The sequence below is a fragment of the Gallus gallus genome, chromosome 1 (assembly GCF_016699485.2).
Source record: "Gallus gallus isolate bGalGal1 chromosome 1, bGalGal1.mat.broiler.GRCg7b, whole genome shotgun sequence".
NCBI classification, from domain to species: domain Eukaryota; kingdom Metazoa; phylum Chordata; class Aves; order Galliformes; family Phasianidae; genus Gallus; species Gallus gallus.
This window is the reverse complement of record NC_052532.1, coordinates 16,486,796-16,508,763: the sequence shown is the minus strand read 5'-3', so window position 1 is coordinate 16,508,763 and position 21,968 is coordinate 16,486,796. Positions and strand designations below refer to the sequence as shown.

At 35.5% G+C, this 21,968-nt stretch overlaps 1 protein-coding gene across 3 annotated transcripts in view; it reads right to left on the bottom strand.

Moving 5' to 3' along the window:
• TBC1D22A (TBC1 domain family member 22A) overlaps positions 1–21,968 on the bottom strand; it is a 155,216-nt gene that overhangs the window by 27,004 nt on the left and 106,244 nt on the right. For all 3 annotated transcript variants that reach the window (NM_001031490.2, XM_040701628.2, XM_040701602.2), the window contains one exon: positions 9,364–9,459. In NM_001031490.2, coding sequence (NP_001026661.1) covers positions 9,364–9,459 — 96 coding nt within the window. The remainder of the gene's footprint in view (positions 1–9,363; positions 9,460–21,968) is intronic.

The window sequence follows — 21,968 nt, the reverse complement described above, 5'->3', positions numbered from 1 at the left end:
TAGGACTGGCTTTATTTCATTAAAACTTAAACCTAACTACATGATTGACCAATCTTTAACAGATTTCTGTAACATAACCGTATCTACACATAACACATGTACAAAATCATCAACTGGTTAACATTTTCCTTCTGTTACTTAGAAGTTTAGCATTTGAAAAACACGGAAGACAAATATTAGCGAATGCAGCACACCTGAATTAGACAATACAACAAAATGCTAACTTTGTCACATAGGTGCTTTGTTCTTCTTTAAAGAACACTGAAAAACAGAAGAGGTGCAGCTCAGACCTACCAGTACACAGCATTACAACCTCAGCTGTGAACTACACTAAATCTGCTGTCAAATATTTTTTCCTGCATGAAAGAAAGGGCAGAATCTAATGAATTGCTGTATGTTGCACATGAAATCCAAGCATGAAAATGCACTTCAGTGCTGAAGCTTTTTAATTTGATCCATCATCCAACACGTTCCCTGACTACCAGAAAAGCAAAATATTCAAACAGTAACTTACTTCGAACTGAAGAAAAACACTGCTCAAATGTAATTTTTCAAGTGGCACACACAACTACAAGATGGAAAAACAGACCAAATACTGAGGATTATAAATGACTCTCTCTTCTTCAGATCATTCTTAGTAATAAAAAAAGGTAGAAGCATTATACACTTACACTTGATTTATTTTCCTTTATGTTTAGCAAATTTTCACACATTACTGCAACAGCCAAAACAGCTTTAACAGTGATGCACCATACCCCCTTTTCTGTGCTCCCAACTAATGCACCAGGCAAGAAGGCACTTGTTATTACAGCCCTGTACCTTGACTTTCAGATATGTCAAACTCCTGTGAAATAAATGACTTGGTAAAAGCTATATGCCTTGAAATTACACCTAAAACAGTTTAGGGTAGAAATGAGAATAAAGTTACTAAATTACAGCACTCAAAGGGTATTTATAAAAGATGACAAAAACGATCAGTGAACACTGATGCAGTATGCAGATCTGTAGAACTCACCTCCTTCAATAGCGATTTTCAAAGCTTTCTGTGTTGGTAATCCAACCTCATTGCAACAAATGAATTATTTTAAAACATTCTGGAATGAGAGACAGGCCTTTTAAAAACTAGACAGATCTCCCCAGGTAAGTTGTGGCTGTAGTGGGCAGCTAAACCTAATTCCCTAGGACTTCTTCTATTTTCGCTCAATTCCTTTGGAAAAAGTAGGGCTGAGTTTTCACTGACTCTCATGATTTATCAGATAACATTAGACTGGTTCATAGCACAGAGTAACTTCTCAGTTTCAGTAACAAATATATATATATATATATTTATACACACTTAAGCTACATGCAATTCAATATAATTGCACTATAACTTTCAATTTTACTATCTGCAACTACTGCAAAAAATTTTAAACAGTAACTATGACTTCTGGGAAGGGAACTGCATGGAAAGAAGGCAACAGAAATAGATGTGCAGATGTCAAATTCAGGTATGGAACATAAAACATATCTTTATCACTGGAAATAAATTACTGATTATTCCTAAAAAGTCAGATGACCAGGAACTCTTGTCTTAAAAGCTCAAGTAAAAGAAAGAAAAAGATGTGGGTTGAAGTATAAAGATGTCCACACTGCTAGCTGAATGAAATATCTATCAGAAGTGCTTCTTTTTTCTTTTGGTAGATTTTTATTATCAGCTTTTCACACTTAAAGCCAAGATTTCAAGAACAAAGAAAGAATATGTAGAATAGGAAAAATAAGCTACAGCCTCATCAGAAGAAAAAGAGCCATGGAAATACACTGATCCTTCAGAGATAAGAAAGGGTAGCACTAAGAGTTTTACTTTTTTTTTCATGGTTCTTAAAGCATTTTTAGTGTACCATATAAACTGGTCAGAAACTTCTAGCTACTTTCTAGACAGAGGACAAGTCCTCCTCCTGGTACCAGACAAGCACCTCTAGTTTCTGGAAGCTAAAGAAGCATGGCATAGCCCATCCCTTCCATTTGAGATCAACACTAAAATTTCACAGTAATGATTTCTATGGGATGGAACTTGTATTTCTAAGACTGTACGATAAAATGTCTCCTGCATTTGATTTGCAGTATACTCAAGGGTGGAGATTAAGTCAAGATACTCATGATAACCAAAAGATGCAGACGCTTTTAATTAAGTTGAGCAGGCTTGTGAACAGAGCAGTAGAAATGAAGCTGTAATGGCTGGAGTGGGATGAAAAGCCAACTGTTGTTTTGTCTATATACAAGATGAGATTGTGATACAATTTTTACCACACTCCTCATTCTCTGCAGTGAAAGCTCTTTGTATGCAAAAACAATAAATAATGTCAGTAATTTCTTACTGCAAGCTGGCTGTTGTGAATATAAATGATGTAACAGTGCCAACTCCCAGCTGCCTACTTCCAATACTCAACTTCAGGTTGCTAGCTATAACGTTCAAAGTCTAAAACAGGGCTTCGCTTTTCTTATAACACGTGAATGCTTTCCAAAAGTGCTCACAGCAGGGAATAAAATCACAGCAATGTTAGAAGTCAGGCTCTGTAGGTCAGAAATATTTCCATGCTCACATGCTTTACCTCTGATCAGTTTTTGACACATTCACAGAAAAGGCCCTGTTATCTCCCATACATGGAGGGGGGGCTAAGCAAGGACACAGGATCCAGGACTACAGAACCACCTAATTATACAGCTTATAGAGAAGAGGGGTATACACTCCTCTGTTCCAAAAACTACTCTAAAAGCAGCAGGACTACATCAAATTCTATCAGATCTCAGTTTGCCATAAGAATTTCAGCTTACTATTTCAGTCTCAGTTTGACTCCAATTCAGCACTGAAACATTAAGATATTTGCAATTCTCAGGAACAACACATAATGCAAAACCTATAATCTATTTAAGTCATGCAGTCTCCATCCTTGAAGGTTTTCAGGACTCAGCTGAATAAAGCTCTGTCCTACTTGGACTAAACTCAAGAGCTGACACTGCTTTGAGCCTCAAGCTGAATTTTGCACCTTCAGAGATCCTGTCCAAACTGAAGTATCCCTTAACTTTTCTGAACTTTTCTGAACAAATGCTAAAAAGGACTTTTATGGAATAAATATAAAAATACACATATTAATCATGCTGAAAAATGATAAAAATGATTTCCTCTGACAAGTGGCTGTAAAGTATTAGTTCTAACCAGGATGTAAGGACAAAACTGTTCACAGCAGGAGACAGGTATCTACAGGAAGGAGGTTTTGGATACAAGGAATCAGAAACAGGAAAAAGCCCTAACTTGTAAAAGAACTTACAGTAGACAGGAAAAGCTGCTGACAAAGGGTTCCTCAAGATAAAGATGAATGTATCAACATGAAAGAGTTATTATTCCTCACAAACAAAAGGTGGATTTGTGGGCTTCATTACTAGAATGTGTGTTATACTGCTCTTTATTTGCTATTGTCCAAATTGTACTCCAGCTGCTGATAAACTCATGATTAACTGAAAAATAAAAATCAGAATAGTCACTGTGGAGACATTAAGTTTTCAGCAGCACTGTCTGTTTGCAATTAACTACCTTTGTTACCAACCAAATTTCACTTCCCCACTTCCCTTCTATCTTTTCTTCAATATCCATTATATATTGGTCATTTTTTATGATGCTCAGAAGAAATATTATCTTTTCCTTTTTCTTTTTAATTGAGATGCATTCTACTGCAGTAGAAATGAGAACTGAATTTGTGGCACCATACACACAAGAAGCTACATTAGAAGCATTTTTTATTAGTTATAGCTCATATCATATGGTGCTGGAAGTCCTGAGCTTATATCAAGGATAATGCAGAGAATGTAACTGTTTAAAAATCCTTATCAAAAATAGGAACAATATTAAAAAAAAATGTGAAAACCATATAACAGGAGTTGAGAATAAATAGACGGTATAAAATCACGTTTCTGATAGCTTACATGTTTCTATAGCACATAATCACCAGGATATTCATATGAAACTTTTTAAACTAAAATCAGTAACTCATAGAGGCAGCAGTATAAAATTGCACAAATTATCTTTCATAACAGGTCATGAAGTAATACTACCCGGTCACTTAACATAAGAGAACACGTGAAGAAAAGCATCTTAACACTAGGCACACATTGTTCTAAGACTGCAATTTGTCTTCCAGGCATCTTTTTATTCTGTCACCTCTGTAACTAACTTATAATCCCATTTTCAGGTGCAAAGTTACACTATTTAACTTGCATACCTGACGCAAATACATGTCTCTGAAAAAAGCACAGAAGTAGAATTGTGTTCTTTTTTTTTTTTTTTTTAACTTTTTCAAGCAATTTTAGCTTCCATTCAAGCAACTACTTAAGTAGAAATAGGAACAGAAGGGACCTGAATGATCACCTAGTCCGACCACTGCCATAAAGAAAGACACCTTCCCCATGACCAGGTTGCCCAAAGCCTCATCCAGGCTCGTATTGAGTATGTCATGGGATGGGGTGTTCACAATTTATCTGGGCAACTTGTGAAAGAAGGGGTCAAAGCATTCAAAGGTGAGCTGAGATTTCAGAAGAGTGGTAAGTAGCAGTGAGCTGTGCTGATTCTAGTTCAGTGCTTGTTCAACAGAGAAGGAAAGGCAAAACAAACTAAAGGGCTCACTGCATCAGTAACCTAAATACACCCTAAATGACATTCATGCAAACATAGGCACTGTGAAATGTTTCAGCAGCCTCTGAAATAGGCAACCACCCTAAAACAAACGTATGCAAAAAACGAAGACTCAGTTTAAGAATAAACCTGATCACAACTTCGGAAGGCATATGCTTTTGCCTAAGTAATAATAATAATCTACATTTCCTTAAAATGCTATTCATCACATGAGGTAGAAAGATGGTGGTTCATCTTTCATCATTTGAACTAACATTAACTTGTAATATTTCACTTTAATGAAACATTTTTAAAAGTCAAGAGCATTTTTCAGCATTTTACTGGAAAAGACTACTGCATATACATTCATTTTGTTCATGAGGTCAATGAAACTACTCTGTGGCATTTACACAGATTAAAGAATCATTATTTTAAAGATTATATAAATCAGAAGAAAGGACAGTCACTAATCTGAAGATTTCATTGCTCAAGTAAGTTTCAATAGACAGCAAGTTCACAGAAAGGTAAAAAGAACCAACACAAAACCATCAATGTGAATGTGACTAACAGCATTATAGCCTATCCATCAAATCTATTCCATGCACACAGAAAAATAAAATTTACAAGGACTGAGAGAGACATAGCAAGATCTGCATTACGTGCTCCATTTAAATAAGATGGTGAACACGGAACACAGCACAGATACTTTCTCAATAACTCAGGAACACGTGATGAGGCTGTCATCGCCAGCTGATAAATTGGCAGTCAAAATCTCAGTACAGAATATGAGATGACAGGTAAGGTGTTGGTATTAGTCCATTAACGGCCTTGAAAAAGAAACCACCTATTTTTCCTCAGTGCCACATAGGGAAGGAAGTTACAGAAGGTGAACAGCAAGAAAAAATGATGGACTGAAAAATGATCTTTACAGCTTCTTTGCAGACTGCATGAATATAAATGAAGCAAAAATGCATTTGTCAAAGCCAAAGAAAAGGACATTGTAGTAATAAAGACGTGGGTTAATGACAGCATGGGTGTAAATGTCTGCTGGATAGAAAAGCCTGTATCTTAGAATGATGAAAAAAAAATCTGCAAGACAGATTTCTTACTGCAACATACTGGATATATTTTTATAGCTCAGCTATGTCAACAAAATTATAACTTACTTATACTGAAGATTTGAACTAAATCTCTAATATCCAACATTTAAATCAGTATCAGTCCAACATTACGATTAACTTATATTCAGTATGACAGATAAATCTGGTCCCTAGTGTCCTGTTTCCTTACAAATCTTTCAAATATCCTGTCCCTGACACTATTAAATTCAACAGCTATATTTTCTATTAATATTTTAATTCTAAATATGTTCAAAATCATGCTTGAATGTTTTATCACTTAACGTTATCAGCTACTCATATTTCTCCCACGAATTCAGGAAAATTTTGGAATTAGAGCTGTACTTAGGAAAATGAGTAACAATAAGTCAAATTCGAAAACAATACTACAATGATTCTTTCTACAGATGTAAATCAATTACCAAGTAGTAGTTTTCAAGTTTTAATACTTCATAATATTGCCCCAGCCATGACACAACTACATGACAGTAACAACAAAAACAAATAGATAAAAATAGAAATGAAAACCACATACGTACAAATGCTGTCTGTGATAAGGGCCTGTTATCATGTACAGGTGAACATTTGTTATGTAAAAATGAATTGCTTCATATGAGGAAGAGTAAACGTCACACACTTTTATTAACTGATTAGGATGGAGAAAGGCACATTTAAGATAAAAGAAGCAAGTACCTTAAGAGCAAAGGTTATATTCTATCTTTGTTCTGTCTGTAATGCTAATGATAACATGCTTCAACAACTGATAGGAAAATATATTGCCTAACCTAGCATAATCAAAATCTTTAAAATTGGCCTTTGATCCAAAATCTGCTCAGTGTCTCATCTGGTAAATGACCATACCCAATGTTCTGGGGAAATTATTCTGCCTTCAAGATCTCATGAGTTTTTCATTCTACTGAAAGAGGTCAAATAGACATGTAAAAGAAAAATGCGAATTTTCACAGTAAGCACTAAGGAACCAGGCGTCCTAACTGATCAGCAGACCTGTCTCAGTTATTTTATATGCAGAAAAATGCATATAACACACATTGTGTACAAGAGAAATGACTGGACATACTGTACTGATGATTCCCAATATATTTTATAAATCACAAAATTTCACTGCAAAATATACTGTACCGAGGACTTCTCAATAATGTAAATTCAACACAATCATATTCACCCAACAACACATACCAAACTTCTAACTTTTCAATGTGGCTTAAAACTCTATTACTTGAGATCTGATTTATTTCCATGGAAACTGCAACAGATACAAAGAGTACAATAATACTTTTTGATGAAGCGAATTCTCAGCTACAAAACGCTATTTCTCAACATACCTATGCATTTTCACCAGCGATAACCAACAGCCTGTGTACTTTGCTCATAAAAGTCTGCACCAGTGGAGGTGACTTTCCAGTAGGTCGGCCTCTTTTCCCACATAACTAGCAATACAACTAGAGGAATGGCCTCAAGCAGCATCGGGGGAAATTCACACGGGATGTTAGGAAGAATTTCTTCTCTGAAAAAGTGGTCAGCTGTTGGCACTGCCTGCCCAGGGAGGTCGTTGAGTCATTATCCCTGGAGGTGTTCAGGAAACATTTAGATGTTGTGGTTTAGTGGGGAAATATTGGTGGTAGGTGGACAGTTGGACTGGATGATCTTGGAGGTCTTTTCCAACCTTGGTGATTCTACGACCCGGTGTCTCTGTCACTACTCTCAAAATGTACTATCCACCATCTCACTGTGCTCACATCCACTGTTTGGTCTTCAAAAAATCTTCAGTAAGTATCAATTAATGTCAGTGAGTGTCATTTTTTCTGCATGGAGGAATTCAATGACACACCTTTGCCTCATACACGCTTCCAAGTCAGCTGCCATTTTGTCAGATGGTCCCCTCTGCTGCTGTCTCTCTCATGGCAACAAAATGTAACAGGATATTGGGGGGAAGGTTCAACACCTACTGCCTTACCAACAATATCCGCCTCTGAGGTCATGGGCCAACATAATAAAATAGGAGACATTACTTTTGGAACAGCTGTCATAGAATAAGTAACAGTCTACAATACAGCTATTCATAACAAAGTGGAAAAATAGTGGGCTTTTTTTCCCCTATGGGGAAGAAGCATCATTTACAGAATTTATAACAATTTAGATTAGTTATTTTAAAAGCTGATGTTGTACAATAATGGTGAAACCTTACAGTGATGACACTAGCAATAGCATACAGAGCCTCAAAGTTACTAATTGCTTATCTATGTGGTAAGTGACCTGAAGCAGTATGATAAATGTGTTCCACTGTGTTACTGATTTATGTACCTTACATAGCCTATAAGAAATTAAACCATAAAGGCATATCTTATTTATTACATTAATGAACTAATCTGAACACATGTAAGGAGAAAAGAAATCGTCACAGCTCTTCCCCTTGAGATTATTAGTGCTATAAACATGGTTGCATGGCAAAAATGTTAAGAACTTTGATGCAGGATATCAGTAGAAATTAAATTAATAGGATTAGCAGGGAACAATTATATTTGAGAGGTATGACTACCAACACTGAAATTATTTTTGACAAAATACCAGTATTATCAGATAGTATAAAAGTAGTTACATCATGCCCATGTGGGTTTATTTATTGCAAAGATAGACAACGACAATTAAAGTGCACTGAATAAACTGTTTTATAAAGGAAGATAAAATAGATTGCAATACTACACAGACTCATACAATGGCTCATTTGTACAGGGCAACAGAGTTCAGTCAGCTGAAGGGAAAATAAGCTGGTAACAGGCCATTTCCCTGGGGCAGGAAATGGTGTCGGCTTTGCAGTGTAGTTTGTTTACAGCCAGCCTGGAAACAGGCCTTTAATGCCTTTTAGGAATTGCATGTGCATCAGAGAGAAAAATTAAATATAAAATATTGCTTTGAAATGGAACTGTCACCAGTTCACAAATGTAACTGAACTTCTACGTGGGTATGGAAAATATTTGCCTATTCAAATCCTATTCCAAACAACTACCAGATATACTCTTTGCTCAACAAATAGAAGGTTTTGAAATGTAAGACCCGAAATAAACACTTTTACAACCCTTTTATTTGCCCCTGAAATATAGGCTTATTATTTTTGAAGGTTGCTTGCCTTGCTTTTTTGAAAGAAGAAACATAATCTTGTTAGAGTTTGCTGCTATATTATAGAGATGGGAATTCATAAATAAGTAACTCCAGTGATGTATTTAAGCTTTAAAAAAAAAAAATCCTGTTACCTTTCCAGAAAAATTCTTTATGAGATACCTAGGATTTATTTGTCACAGTATCTCCAGAAATCATTTTCTTAACATCTGTTTCAGTGTAAAAAGCAATCTTTTTTTTTTTTTTCTGACCACACATTTAGTACTATTTGTAGTCTGTTACTTCGGGTCTAAAAGTTTTGGAGAAACCCTAACAAATAGTTAGACATCTTCAATCCTGTTGCAAGTGTTACTGTTTTGTTATAATTTCATCCCCACACAATGCTTGGAACCTAAATTTAAATAAATTCCTCCCTACGATTGAAAAATATCCATAGATTTTTGTATTACTCAATTCTTTACTTACCTGAAAGTCCTTCTCCTCCAGAATCTCCTTCCGCCACCTGACAAGGAATGCAGCACAGACGTACAAGTGGAAGTGAGAAAAACCCTCTGGTTCAGACTAGAAAAAATAAAAGTAATAAAGAAAAAACATCGTTAAAATACATACTTCTAATTAAGATACCCTCCAAGTGCTTATTTATGACATTCACTATTAGCAACACATATCACATAAATTGCTTTCTACTGCTATCACAAATATGTTTGCATTTTACCTGTGACAAACTTATTCAAAATTGTAACCAGAACTATGGAGTATGAATTTACCCCCCATACTTAAACTCATTCTTTACAGATGTGTTTCTCCCATTTCTGATGTTATCCAGTACTGTACTATCTATGCTGTCATGAACATAACCTTCATTATCATATCATATCTCCATTAAGATTACTGTAGCTCCATTTAAAATTAATAGCTTTCTATTATAAATTCTACTATAGTAAACTACAAGAGCTCTTTAAAACTATGGCTTTTAAACATTAAAACTAAATCTTGGTCTATTTTTGACTGAATTAGAAGTCAACAACTTGAATTAGAAGAAACAGCTTATTATATAAAACTTGATATAATAATATATACACATTATTTCTATTAAACTGAGAAACACACAATATTTAAAATATTCTACATAGCATTTGTAACAGTATGATAAAGTAGCCTTATTGCAGTCACCAGAGGAGAAGGAAAAAACATCCTCCTTCTCCTCCTTGTCCACCCTTGGCTGACAGAAGTGCATTTACTGTAGTGCACGGCAGGGGTTGGTACAAACACTGTGTGAGCAGCTACTGAAACTATACATCACGCTGATCATATTGTTAAGAGTCATGAAAAGAGATAATGCCAATTATTTTCAGGGAAGTTTTAAATTTTAAACTGCAGTTAGTTATTGTTGGAACCAGAAAAGGAAGATTTTGATTATAATATCCTTTGATAACTTCTCTTATTCTAGGAAAATTATACTTGAATAACACAGTAAGTTAGCACAATGTAAAATCCCAGAACAGACAAAGCATATGGTAATTTTGACTAGAACTCTCCAGAGTTTGTCTTTATCAAAGAGATGTCCAATTTACAGTATTAAAGCTATCATTTCACAGAATCATGTACTTATTACGATCCCCCTGAAAAATCCACATCTTTTATTTTAGTGCCAACATTTCCGATGGGATGGAGATCTACCATATGTAAAAGGGTAAACGTATCTCAAAAAGCATAGTTGCGAGAGAAGCGGTGCTACCACTTATCATATCAGATATTATTGTAGCAATATTTAAATTATTAAAGACAACTCTAAAAATGCAGAAAGCCAGTTGAAAGAAAACAACCCTCTTCCTACTTTAATCTGTAAATTCAGAGAACACGCTGTATATTTTTAAAATCAGTCTTTGACAACAATCTTTTATAACCAAGGCATAAACAACAATCTTTTATAAAATTTCCTTTGAAAGGATGGAAAAGTATTTTAAAACGTTGAAAAATCAAGTCTAGAAACAATAACTATGTTCTGTATTTTCTCAGCACTGTATTACAAGCAATTTCTCACTTGTAACATGAATTTTAAAAATGTCCTTTAAAGTAATAGCGTTTATCCATACATGCGAAGCTCCTGGGTTTCTCTGGAATACACAGAATAGTCTCAGAAGTGACAATCTTTCTCTAATTTGGAAAGCAAGCAGGGTAGTGAAGTCCAATGAAAAGAGAGCTCTTAAGACCAAGTCGACAGCCTGTGCAAGAAAACATCATCACATCCACACATGAACAGCACTTTCTACTCTGAAGGGTATTCTGTCAGTGGTAAAGACTTTCAGGCACATTAGGAACAAGAACAGTAACAAAGAAGAGAGAAAACGGTGGCATTGCTTGGCGAACTATGTCCTGCATTCAGATCTCCTTCAAAGAACAGATGTGCCAAAAGAAAGGCACCAGCCTTATCATTTGTAACCAAAGGGGAAGGAGGAAAATGACAGCTATAGAACGGAGGGCAATAAAGGTGGATTGAAACTGCTGAACAGATACACGGAAGTACAGAAATACTGGAAATACAGAAAAGAGGAAGACTATTCTTGGAGATGAAGCAGGAAACTGAGCCATCTGTAGATAGAAAATTTCACTTAAAATAATAATTATTAACAAGTATAGCTTACGTTTTAGGTTATTTGCTATCATAGCAGAAGGAAATAAAGATTCGTATTTCTTTAATGACATGATATGATCAAGAAAGAGAGAACAGAAAGGAATTTGCTCTGGTATTAACATATACATTAACTAAGCATTTTTCTCCCCACTCTCCTAAGAATATATGAGTTCTTGAAATGTGTAGGGAAAAAGGAAGGAGGATTAAAGAAACCTATATGGAAATCAAAATGCTACCTTCAAAATTAGTTTCCAGGAGCTGTTGTGAAACTTGTTAAGTTTGCTGTTACAGAACCCGCATGCAAAATGCTAGAGGTAGTCAAATGAAATCATCATAGCGTTATTTTTTTCTGATGATAACCCAAGATTCTGATTCTTAGGCCCATGAATTGAGTCTGTTATCACACAACAATGAGAATTCTTCCATAACCACAAAGTCAAGATAAGTGGCTTAAAAAATTAGCAGCAAATATGCTCAAAAGTGTAATAGTGGAAATTGGAAATGTTTTTGAAAAACTGAAGAAAAAAATCTCTGAAAGTATAGAAGAAATTCTTCTCTTCTTCTTTTTTCCCCCCAATACAATTTTCTTCAGCTCTTTTAAATGAAACCAAATAGGTTTAAACATGCAATTTATTAGAGAAAAAATGCATATGTCCCTATAGGTTTAAAAGCTCATCATGCTTCAGAGATAAGCCTAGGCTACAAAGTATTTCCAATGGATAGTTTTAGACAGTTTTGGAAATTGAGTAAAACAGCTAATGCATAATTGCCTTTTCTAACACCTGCTACCTATTATACTTCTCTATTTGTAGCTTTTGAAGTTATGAACAGTTTGATCTCTAAATGTAAAGAAATACGGAGTACAAGCTAAAAGCTATTTAAAATCAAATGTAAACAATGACCTTGATTTAAATATTTTAGCAAAAGATCTCAAGACAGATGTACAACCTTCCAGAAGACTTATTCTGAACATATTGCAGACGATTCAGGGCACATTATCTAAGCACCATCTGTCATTATCAATAAAAATCATTTCAGTTGTTAACATCACAAATATCTCATTGCTCTGCAAATGCTGGATCTCTTCTGCAGCTGAAATGAAAGGCATTCTTTATACTGCACTCCCCTAACTTCCTCATTTAGACAATCACTGTCACAATGCAAATTTTGCTGCATGACAGGACTGATTATTGTCTAGTCAGTGATTAGTCTAACCTGCCTCCCATACGCTGGTTGCTTCAGTGTTTAGGGAGGGTAGGTACATTTGCTGAGAGTAAACATAATACATGATTATTTTTGAAGTACTTGGAATGATTAAAGCTACAAAACTGTGTCTGTGTTAGGTAATAAAATACCACATTAAACACTCACATAATGGTTAAAAATTAAGGACTTCAAAGCATTTTATGATTACAGATGAATAAAGTAATTTTTTGTAACTCACAGTTCTTACTACATAAGAAAGAGCAGACAGTTTAGATATAAGAGGCTAAAGTCATCTTACCCCAAATACCCAGTATTTCCCTTAAATTTAAGAGAGAAAAGATAAGAAGTAGTAGGATCATCATAGAAGGTGGGATCCATCACCTGGGAGCTCTAGCTTCCTAGGCACAGAATCAATCCACCCCAAACCTGAGACTCAGTGCTCCAGTCCAAGAAGCAATACAGCACCAGAACGCTGTTAAGAGATCCATCTACATTTATCATAACTTATTTGTCCAAAGATTTTTGCAACTTTGAGCTTTGTTTTGCAGCAAAGAATTCCAAATATATGCTATACAGCGTGTATTTAAACAGACACCTGCTAATTCTATTCAAAGCTGTTCAGTTATCACAATTAGAATATAAACAACTCCTTCCTATTCAGTATCTTTTCCCTTTGTAACTCCCTTTGTAACTTCTCCCTTTCTAACTCCCTTTGTAACTGACAAATTAGAGTGTTTTTTTCTCCATCCCACAATTCTCATGTACAGGTTTTAGTACCTTCAGTCAGGTCTCTTAAGCACCCGTCCCTGCAATTTTCTGTTTCTGAAATAGGGACCAAACTGTATACAGCAAGTAAGAAGTAGACAGAACATAAACATACAGCTGAATAATGATATATTGTTCTCCTTGCCTAATGATTTCTAGCTTTTATTTTTATTCTTCCTTATCTGCTTCTAAGTTGCTATTTTCCTCTTGTGCTGGAGTGTAGAAAACTATCTAGAAGCCTGCAGTTGTACAGATAAAGTTAGGATTTTTCCAAACAGAAGCACACTATCACTTTATATTTGTCCACATGGAATTTCACCTACTATTTACTGCCTGGCTGTTTTTAAGAACATGAAGTCCCGCAACTCCTTGCTGTCAACTCTTATTACTCTGAATAACTCAGTGTTGTCAGCAAACTTTGTGGTTTCATTCCTCCATCCCTTTCTCCATCACTTAAATAGAAACTGCTAAAGTCTCATCAAAAACTGCAGATTACATGCAATTTTCCTTAATTTTGAAACCTGCCTGTTGACTCATACCATCTGTTTTCTAGCTTTCAGATAGTTAGTATCCATACAGGGGCAATCCCTTTTATTGCACAGGAGAGTTAGAAAAATACCCATTAAAAAGATTTATTATTAGCATTCAGTTAGCACATTATGGATCATCTTCTATTATTGTTTTTGTTTCACCCTGACTACCCTCAAGGAGATTGTCCCAAAAGCAATAAGTGGCCTTGTCTAAACTGAATCTAATCCAACGATAAATGCAGCAAGAAGTTGAATCGTTTAGGTTTTAAAGGCAAAACAAATCACAACACTACTTACAGGTAGGACCTAAAAGCAGCTGCTTCTAATTCAAACAGCCATCAATATATCTGAAAATATATGCATTTGTTTTACCAAATTAAAACCAATCTGATCTAAACAAAACTCACAACACTTCAAAATGTAATGGAAACCAGCATTTTCAGGTTCTAACAGCAAATCAGAAGTATCCCCTACAGCAAAAATATGGTGCAGAAGTTATTACCTTAGCCCTTACTCCTACTAAGGCCCTTATAGAAAAACTGCTTTTTAAAAATCCTTTGCAAGAACTGTGTTCTCATTTCCTATATCTGCTAGGAATGTTCAGAAATGTATCTTACAATGTTATATTTGCTTTGGCAGATTTATGCTGAAAACTGAATGATAGGCCAGTTTTCATAAAAATTAGTAGCTGGCCTCTCCAATCTGGTTAACAACAACTTGGCAACAGCTCCCAAAAGAAATTTTATGCTATAAATTTCTGCTGTTAAATCCCAGCCACAAGGAATACGGATCACCACTGAACTATTTTTGGATCAATATTTTGTTGTATACCGCATGCAAAATTCATGGTAAGAGAATCAATATAAAATGAAAAGGATGCTATTGAGCACTATTTACTTGATTTGATTGAACTATTATTTTAAGAACCATCTTTCATATAGCTTTCCATGGTAGCTTGCATTTTGAGAACATTAAATTCCCTTCCCTGGCTAACATGTTGGGTTCAAACAGAATTAAAAACAACCAACCTCAGGTGTGTATTTGACTTTCTGTCCTAGCTTTTCCAAAAAATAAAGCGTGGGAGGAAAAAAACACCACAACAGTTTTTCTCATGTGGCTCAACGTGATTGATCTAAGATTTCATCATGAATGGTAGGATGACAAGTAGACTCTTAGTCAACGAGGAACCTCCACAACCAGTACCAAAACGTGTCTTTCTTTTACAGTTACTTTTCTTCTCATGGGTATTTATGAAAGATGGGCAAACAAAGCATTTTCCTTGAAGAATGCTTTTGATACAAAGATAATGCTGAACTCCACAGAAGGACAACAATTATAATCTGAAAAATGTATTTCCAACGCTACTTTGAAAAGAACCTACCTACACATAGACATAAAAAATACAATTAAACTACCAGAAAGCATGTTGATTTCTTTTATGTAATTTGTCATGTCAATGAGCCCTTTCTCAGATGCAGTAAAGAATGATGATTAGTTGTGCTTTGTACTTACTGGAAAAAAATATTATTATATCTGCTGCTTTGAATTTCTACAAAGCAGAAGGCAACCATACAAGCTATGGGTAGGCAGCACATAGAAAGAACGGAGATGTAGCAACATGAGCATGAAATTCTACCAGGATAATCAGTCATTGCAATTTTAAGTATCAACTAATAATATAGCAATGAGGGATGATACATAAAAATCCTAGCTAGTATACATATTTTTGTTTCCTTTAGTAAGATAAGATAAATTGTTTTCTGCAAGTTTTTCTTCTGTGCAGCTATTTAAGAGCAAAAACTTCAGCAGCAATAACTAATGGATGTATTCTGGGAAGGTGCTAGCTCATTAACAAAGGACAACCACGTAACATTACAAGCCTCATCAACAAAAGCAGATAATTTACCCAGTTTATGTTTTAGAAAGTGGTTGAATCCTTACAGCTATATTTTATTTCATTTACTAGACTTAATGTATGAAAGAACAAAGTACTTTGGTTAGAGCCACTAAGAGGATATCTAAGTATTTTAACAAGTCGTGGCACAGCCTAATCTCTTAAAGCTGAGTCCCCCAGCAATTAACAGTGAGTATCAATACACTCTTCATTTCCTCTAACAGAAAGAATCATAAGCATACAGTGTATTTGGTTTCTTTCATGAGCATAAAGCTGAAGAATACACTTCCCTATGAACCCTTGGTCCTGGCTATTTTCCACTGCAGAAGTCCTGGGTAGTCAGCTCATACAAACTAGAAGAGGATGTGAGGACATGACACTTACTGCTGTCTTTTCAAAAATGTACACATCTGAAAAATCTGACCCTCTAGCTGTTCCAAGGAAATTCATTTTGTATCCGTAATTTACTCGATATCCTACGCTGTAACTTAAAATCCTTCATGGATGAGAGAAGTTATGGTAGAAGGGACTGAGCCATTAAGAGGCTGAGGTACAGTAAGACGAGGATAAAAGCAAAACTGACAGACTAGCAGCCCCCCAGCACGAGTTTAAGAAAATCTTTTCTAAAACAAGTTCTTTGTTGGTTTTTTTTTTTTAGTGGGTTATAAGGCAGATTTGAATCAAAATTCCCAGACAAAATATTTTCAAACACATGCATGTTTGGGATATCAGAACCTTAAGTCTTCTTTTATTTTAAGCTACGCTTAAGGTTGGGCTTCAATTATTCAGGCATAATTGCCCAGCTGGAAAGAAATTTGTTTTTTCTGCTAATTAAGACCCCATTCATTATATCTAGAATCACTAATTTAATTTAAAATACTTAATTTTTTTCATGTTATGACTTAATGCCAATTAGTTGGAAAATGTGGTGGAAAAAAATAAAAGCTGCATTGCACTGAAATCAGAACAGATTTATTCACAGAATTCTCCTTAAAGATATGCTTTACCTTAACAAAGCATACACAAAATTCTGGTCATTAGTACAAAGATGATGCAGCTGATTTAATGCTGAAGAACTTTGCTTTAAAGCAAAATACTTTCATACAAATATTGACCTGCTTTGGGCAGACTACTGCAGAGATACAGGCACCATTTACAACAACTTCTTCACCTGTGACAAGAACTTCTGAATATCATGTTAATCAACACCAGATCACACTGCCTCCATAGCCTGCTTTTAAAAGGTAAGTGAGCATAAATGAACAGTGTGACTAATATTTAGTAAACTGATTTCTGATTTCACCTTTTCAATTTCTAAACTATTTACCTCATGTATAATTCTGATTATTTTTGCCATTCATTCCCAGAGAACCTTGATGCTGGGAAATTAATTAATGGATACAATAGAGAAACTGTCAGCATTGCTTAAATACAGTTTCGGTACTGGCTTCATTTACATGTAGCCTTTTATTCTAAACAATAGGGCTGCTGATTTTTTTGTATTAAACTGTTAGTTCATTAAGAAGAGCACAATGGTATCCTTTTCTGCAGATATTCATTGGTTATCACATTTTGCTCAAATACGTAATCCATGATCAAGACAACCACTAGAAATTTTAGCCCCAGAATTTCAAAGATACTGCAAGTTGCATGATTGTACAACTGCTTGATTAATTGGCTATAGCACTATCATATTATTAGCTTTAATAAAAGTTATTCAAAGCATAGCTATAAAGTAAGAAGTGTAAGATCATTAATCCACAACTGAAAAAAAATTTTTGAATAACCATACAAATGCATACCCCATTTAGGCCAAAGCATAAACTGAAACAAGCAACATCTAAATAACAGTATTAAAAACTAACAGTTGCTTATTTCAACTTCTCAGAAAATAAAATATTCTTACTGGCACACTACCAAAATCTATTTCAAACATATCCTCTCATTGCTGTTAGGCCTCACATCAGTTCCAGATAAGGAGGCTTAAATGTTCAACTTCTGGACAGAAGTTGGTATAATGATTGCAACGAACACTGAAATGAATGACTACAGCTCATTTGAGAAGGCTGCACACAGAGGATGCAGAGCCTCCTTCTTGGAGATCTTCAGAAGCCACATGGACATGGTCATGGGCACCCTAATCCGGATGAACAGAAAACCTGCAATCCTCGAATACCCAGTTGTAAAATCCAGGTAACGTTACGTCAAAGTAACATATAAATGTTTTGGGAAGATTTCTAATTAGATTCCACATAGAAAACAGCACTGATATTAGCACCTCTTGTGCTGTCTACAAAGAATAGTTTTCTATTCTGATAGAGCTTTCCAAGCTTAGCCATGACACACAGTCAGGAATACAACAAAGGTTTTCAGCTCAACCATTATGAAGATGGTCAAGATACCACACGTTTGTTTTTAATAACCTTCTCTTACCATTAAACCACGTTACAAATCTAGCAAAAAAAATCTTTAATTTCCAATCACCAGTGTTCCTCTAGAGACTAGGAAATAGTTGGAATCAATATTTTCCTCTATTTGCTGGCCTGCAAAAATGTGAACACTTACTCAGGAAAATACTGCTTTCTTGTAGAGCAATGCTATTTCAATCAGTCTCTACCTGAATGGATGACAATTTTCCTGAATGTTCAATCCCATCTCATGACAATGATCTAATTGCAGCTTTTCATGACCACATGACTGCTTAACAATATTCTTCGGCCTTTGAGCTTTGCGCTTCATTCAGCTGCTACTAAAACTATCATACCGATAATGCCACAGAACCTGAAGTAGGCAGCTGCTGAATGCAGCAGTATCTTAACTGTCACGGATTAGACAGAAGTATAACATCTGAAAATATTAGTCAGCTGCCTTTCAGCTACTTCCAGCACAAAAGCTCTATAGTAGTGATTGTACAAAACTGCAGCTTTAAAAAAGAGTGGATGTCAAAAGCAACTGAGCAGCCAACGCCATCACTCACTCCAAGTATCTGCTCAATATCACGAATGAAAATGTTAATAATGCATGTATTTTAATTAAATTCATTAGACACTTAATAGCTATTGCCAGGAGCTTGATCTTGTCTGAAGGAAAAGATAAGCTGCTTCTTACCAAAACACTTAATACAAAAGGCTCATCAAACTGATACAATAAAAAAAATCCTCTTCAGACAATTTCTACTTCCATCCATGAACTGATTTTTACAGAAATAGAACAACAGTGATGACAGGGTGTAGCTTTGCTGAATTTTGATCAGAATGTGGAACTGTAACTGACTTGAGCACAAGTTTATTAGCTCCAACAAAAATATTTTCTCTTAATAACATTATTGTTCTGAAGATGCTAAGATGGCTCAATGGATGCCATAGCTTTCTTAATACTTAAATTTCTCTCAGGACATTGAACCAAGGGAAGCTCTTTGATTCAAATCTTCTCAAACTGCTGAAAATTAAAACACTCTGAGCAGTCAAGTCAAAGTCTGTACTAATGATCAGTTTTCACATTTGTACCACTGATTAAAGGCATGAAAAAAAAAGACTTGTGTGAGAATGGCAGCACGCCTGCAGAGTTGTTGCAATTTCTTTTATCAAGGTTCCCTAGAGGATAACACTGATGCCATAACTCTCATCTCTGAAAACCAGAAGTTCTGACTAGAACCAGAAGAGTCTTGTCCAATTAGTGGACAGCAACACACATACTTCTCTTCAGTTCAGCTGTACCATACACTAATCACTGATGCCAGTCTGACAGGGAGACTCTAGAGGTTTGCTGCCTCCCAGGAGCCAAGATCCAGAACACTGCCAAGAGAGTGCTAGTCCACCACTGCTCCTTCATGTGGGCATGACTGACACTGGAAATTGGAACACTGTCAGATTCAAAGAACACTATAAAGCCCCAGGAGTGCAAGTGAAGAACATTGGTGCCCGAGTTGTCTTCTCTTCAGTTTTGTCAGAGGAAGTAAAGAGGAAAGCCAAAAACAGACATATAACGCATATCAACTCCTGACTACATGGCCGGTGCCAGTGTGAGGGTTTGGGGTTTTATTACAATGGGACTTTCCATGAGGATTATAAACTGTTAGAGAGGGATGGCATCCATCTGCCTAGAAGAGGTAGGGCAACCTTCAGCAGCAGGCTGGCTAACTTACTGAGGTGGATTTAAACTTGCCTAGAACACACTTCTATTGGAAAGCAGGACATCAAGCTGTACGTTCAAACATCAGTTTAAGTCATTATGAGTGTTTGAATAGTTCAGACATCATTTAAGCTGCAAATACAGCTTCACTCAGTTCCTAGCTACAACCTTTCTGTGAGTACAGGACACAGAACCTTTAGGAGAAATTTGAAGTAACCTAAAATCCCAGTCCTACTGAAACAACCCAAGCCCTATATATTGCATCAGATTCCTAAACACTCCTCAGAACTTTCAGAAACATTTCACAACTGAATTTATTAATGCCATCGTGAAAGTGCCTACAGAAGTTATAAAGAATAGCAGCTTAAAAATATAGTAAAAGAACAAAAAAATGCACTTCCATTTAATTTTCTTAGAATCTTTTTTATAAATTGTAAAAAGTAGTAAGGAAACAACCACGGAAAAAAAAAAAAAAGCTACGTTGCCTGGCTTCAGAATGAATGTTATCAACAAAACGACAGAAACAAACATTTAGCAAAATAACAATTCAGCCTCCAGAAAATTACAAGAGAAATCAATCAGAATATTGTCTATCTGAACTACGAACAAAAATAATAATAGATGTATATCAAAATATAATTTAACTGTATCTGTTCTTCAGCTTCCTAATATTTTTCAAATTAAACTGATTTTCCCTATATGATTTTGTTTATACCAGTGAAGACGAGTCTGAACTCCAGTTTATTATGTTGCAAAAAAAACAAACTACTCTGAACTTTTAGGCTATAAACGTGAGTAGAATATACTTCTGTTGGAGAGCAGGACGTCTAGCTGTATGTTCAAACATCAGTTTAAGCCAGTACAAGTGCTTTAATAACTCACACATCATTTAAGCTGCAAATACAGCTTCATTCAGTTCCTAGCTGAAATGTTTTTTACCCAGCTCACAGAATGGTTTGGGTTGGAAGGGATTCTCTAGTTCCAGTGTTCCTGCTATAGGCAGAGGCAACTTCCACTTAACCACGTTGCTTAAAGCCGGGTCATCCCAAGTTCCTTTGCATACTTTGCTGTTTCTTGACTTCCAACTCCCAGAGTTACTACAATGACCAGTATTGATCATCTTATAGAAGATTTCTTGTTTCATAAAAGTTATTACCCAGGCTAGTGTTGAAAACTTACCACTGTCAAACTTACCACCATTCCAAAGTGGATACAGTACAGCGCTATTATAAAAAACGTGCTCTAACCAATCACTGAGCATTCCAAAAGGAGCTGTGAAAGAAAGAAATCAGCGCATCGGCAGTCCTAGTTAAGATTTACACAGTGAAGGGGCTCCCAGAGCCATGCGGAAACCGCCTGTCAAGATGCAGGGACAGGTTCTGGGATAGAAATGGTGTTAAATAACCGAATGATTCTGAAAGTTTCACAATTTTCAAAGCAAGCTTCACGCTACTGAAGATGGATTGTGGGCACCTTTCAAGAATCTGTATTTGGTCACATAATTTTGAGGCTGTACTCTATCAAGAACATTCGTACAACTGTTTTTTTTTTCCTGTTATCTCAATAAAGCATGGCTAGTCCTAGAAGGCTGTGAAAAGCCACTACAACCCTGGAATCTTAAACTATAAACCAAATTAATACTAATTTATGAAAAATGACAGGTGCTGCTACTATAGAAATAAGCATGAAGTTAAGAGGTGACCACGTACTGCTCACTGAGAGCCTACAGGGATTCAAGCACCAGATTTCAGTTTCCATAAAATGCTACAGTGCAGGTGACAAAAATAATTACTTTAAGTAATAATTAATAATATATAAAATAGTAAAAGAGAAATGAAGAAAAATGATATTTCAAAAAATATATATACCACAATCACACAGGCATTTAAACTATGCTTAAGTATTTAAT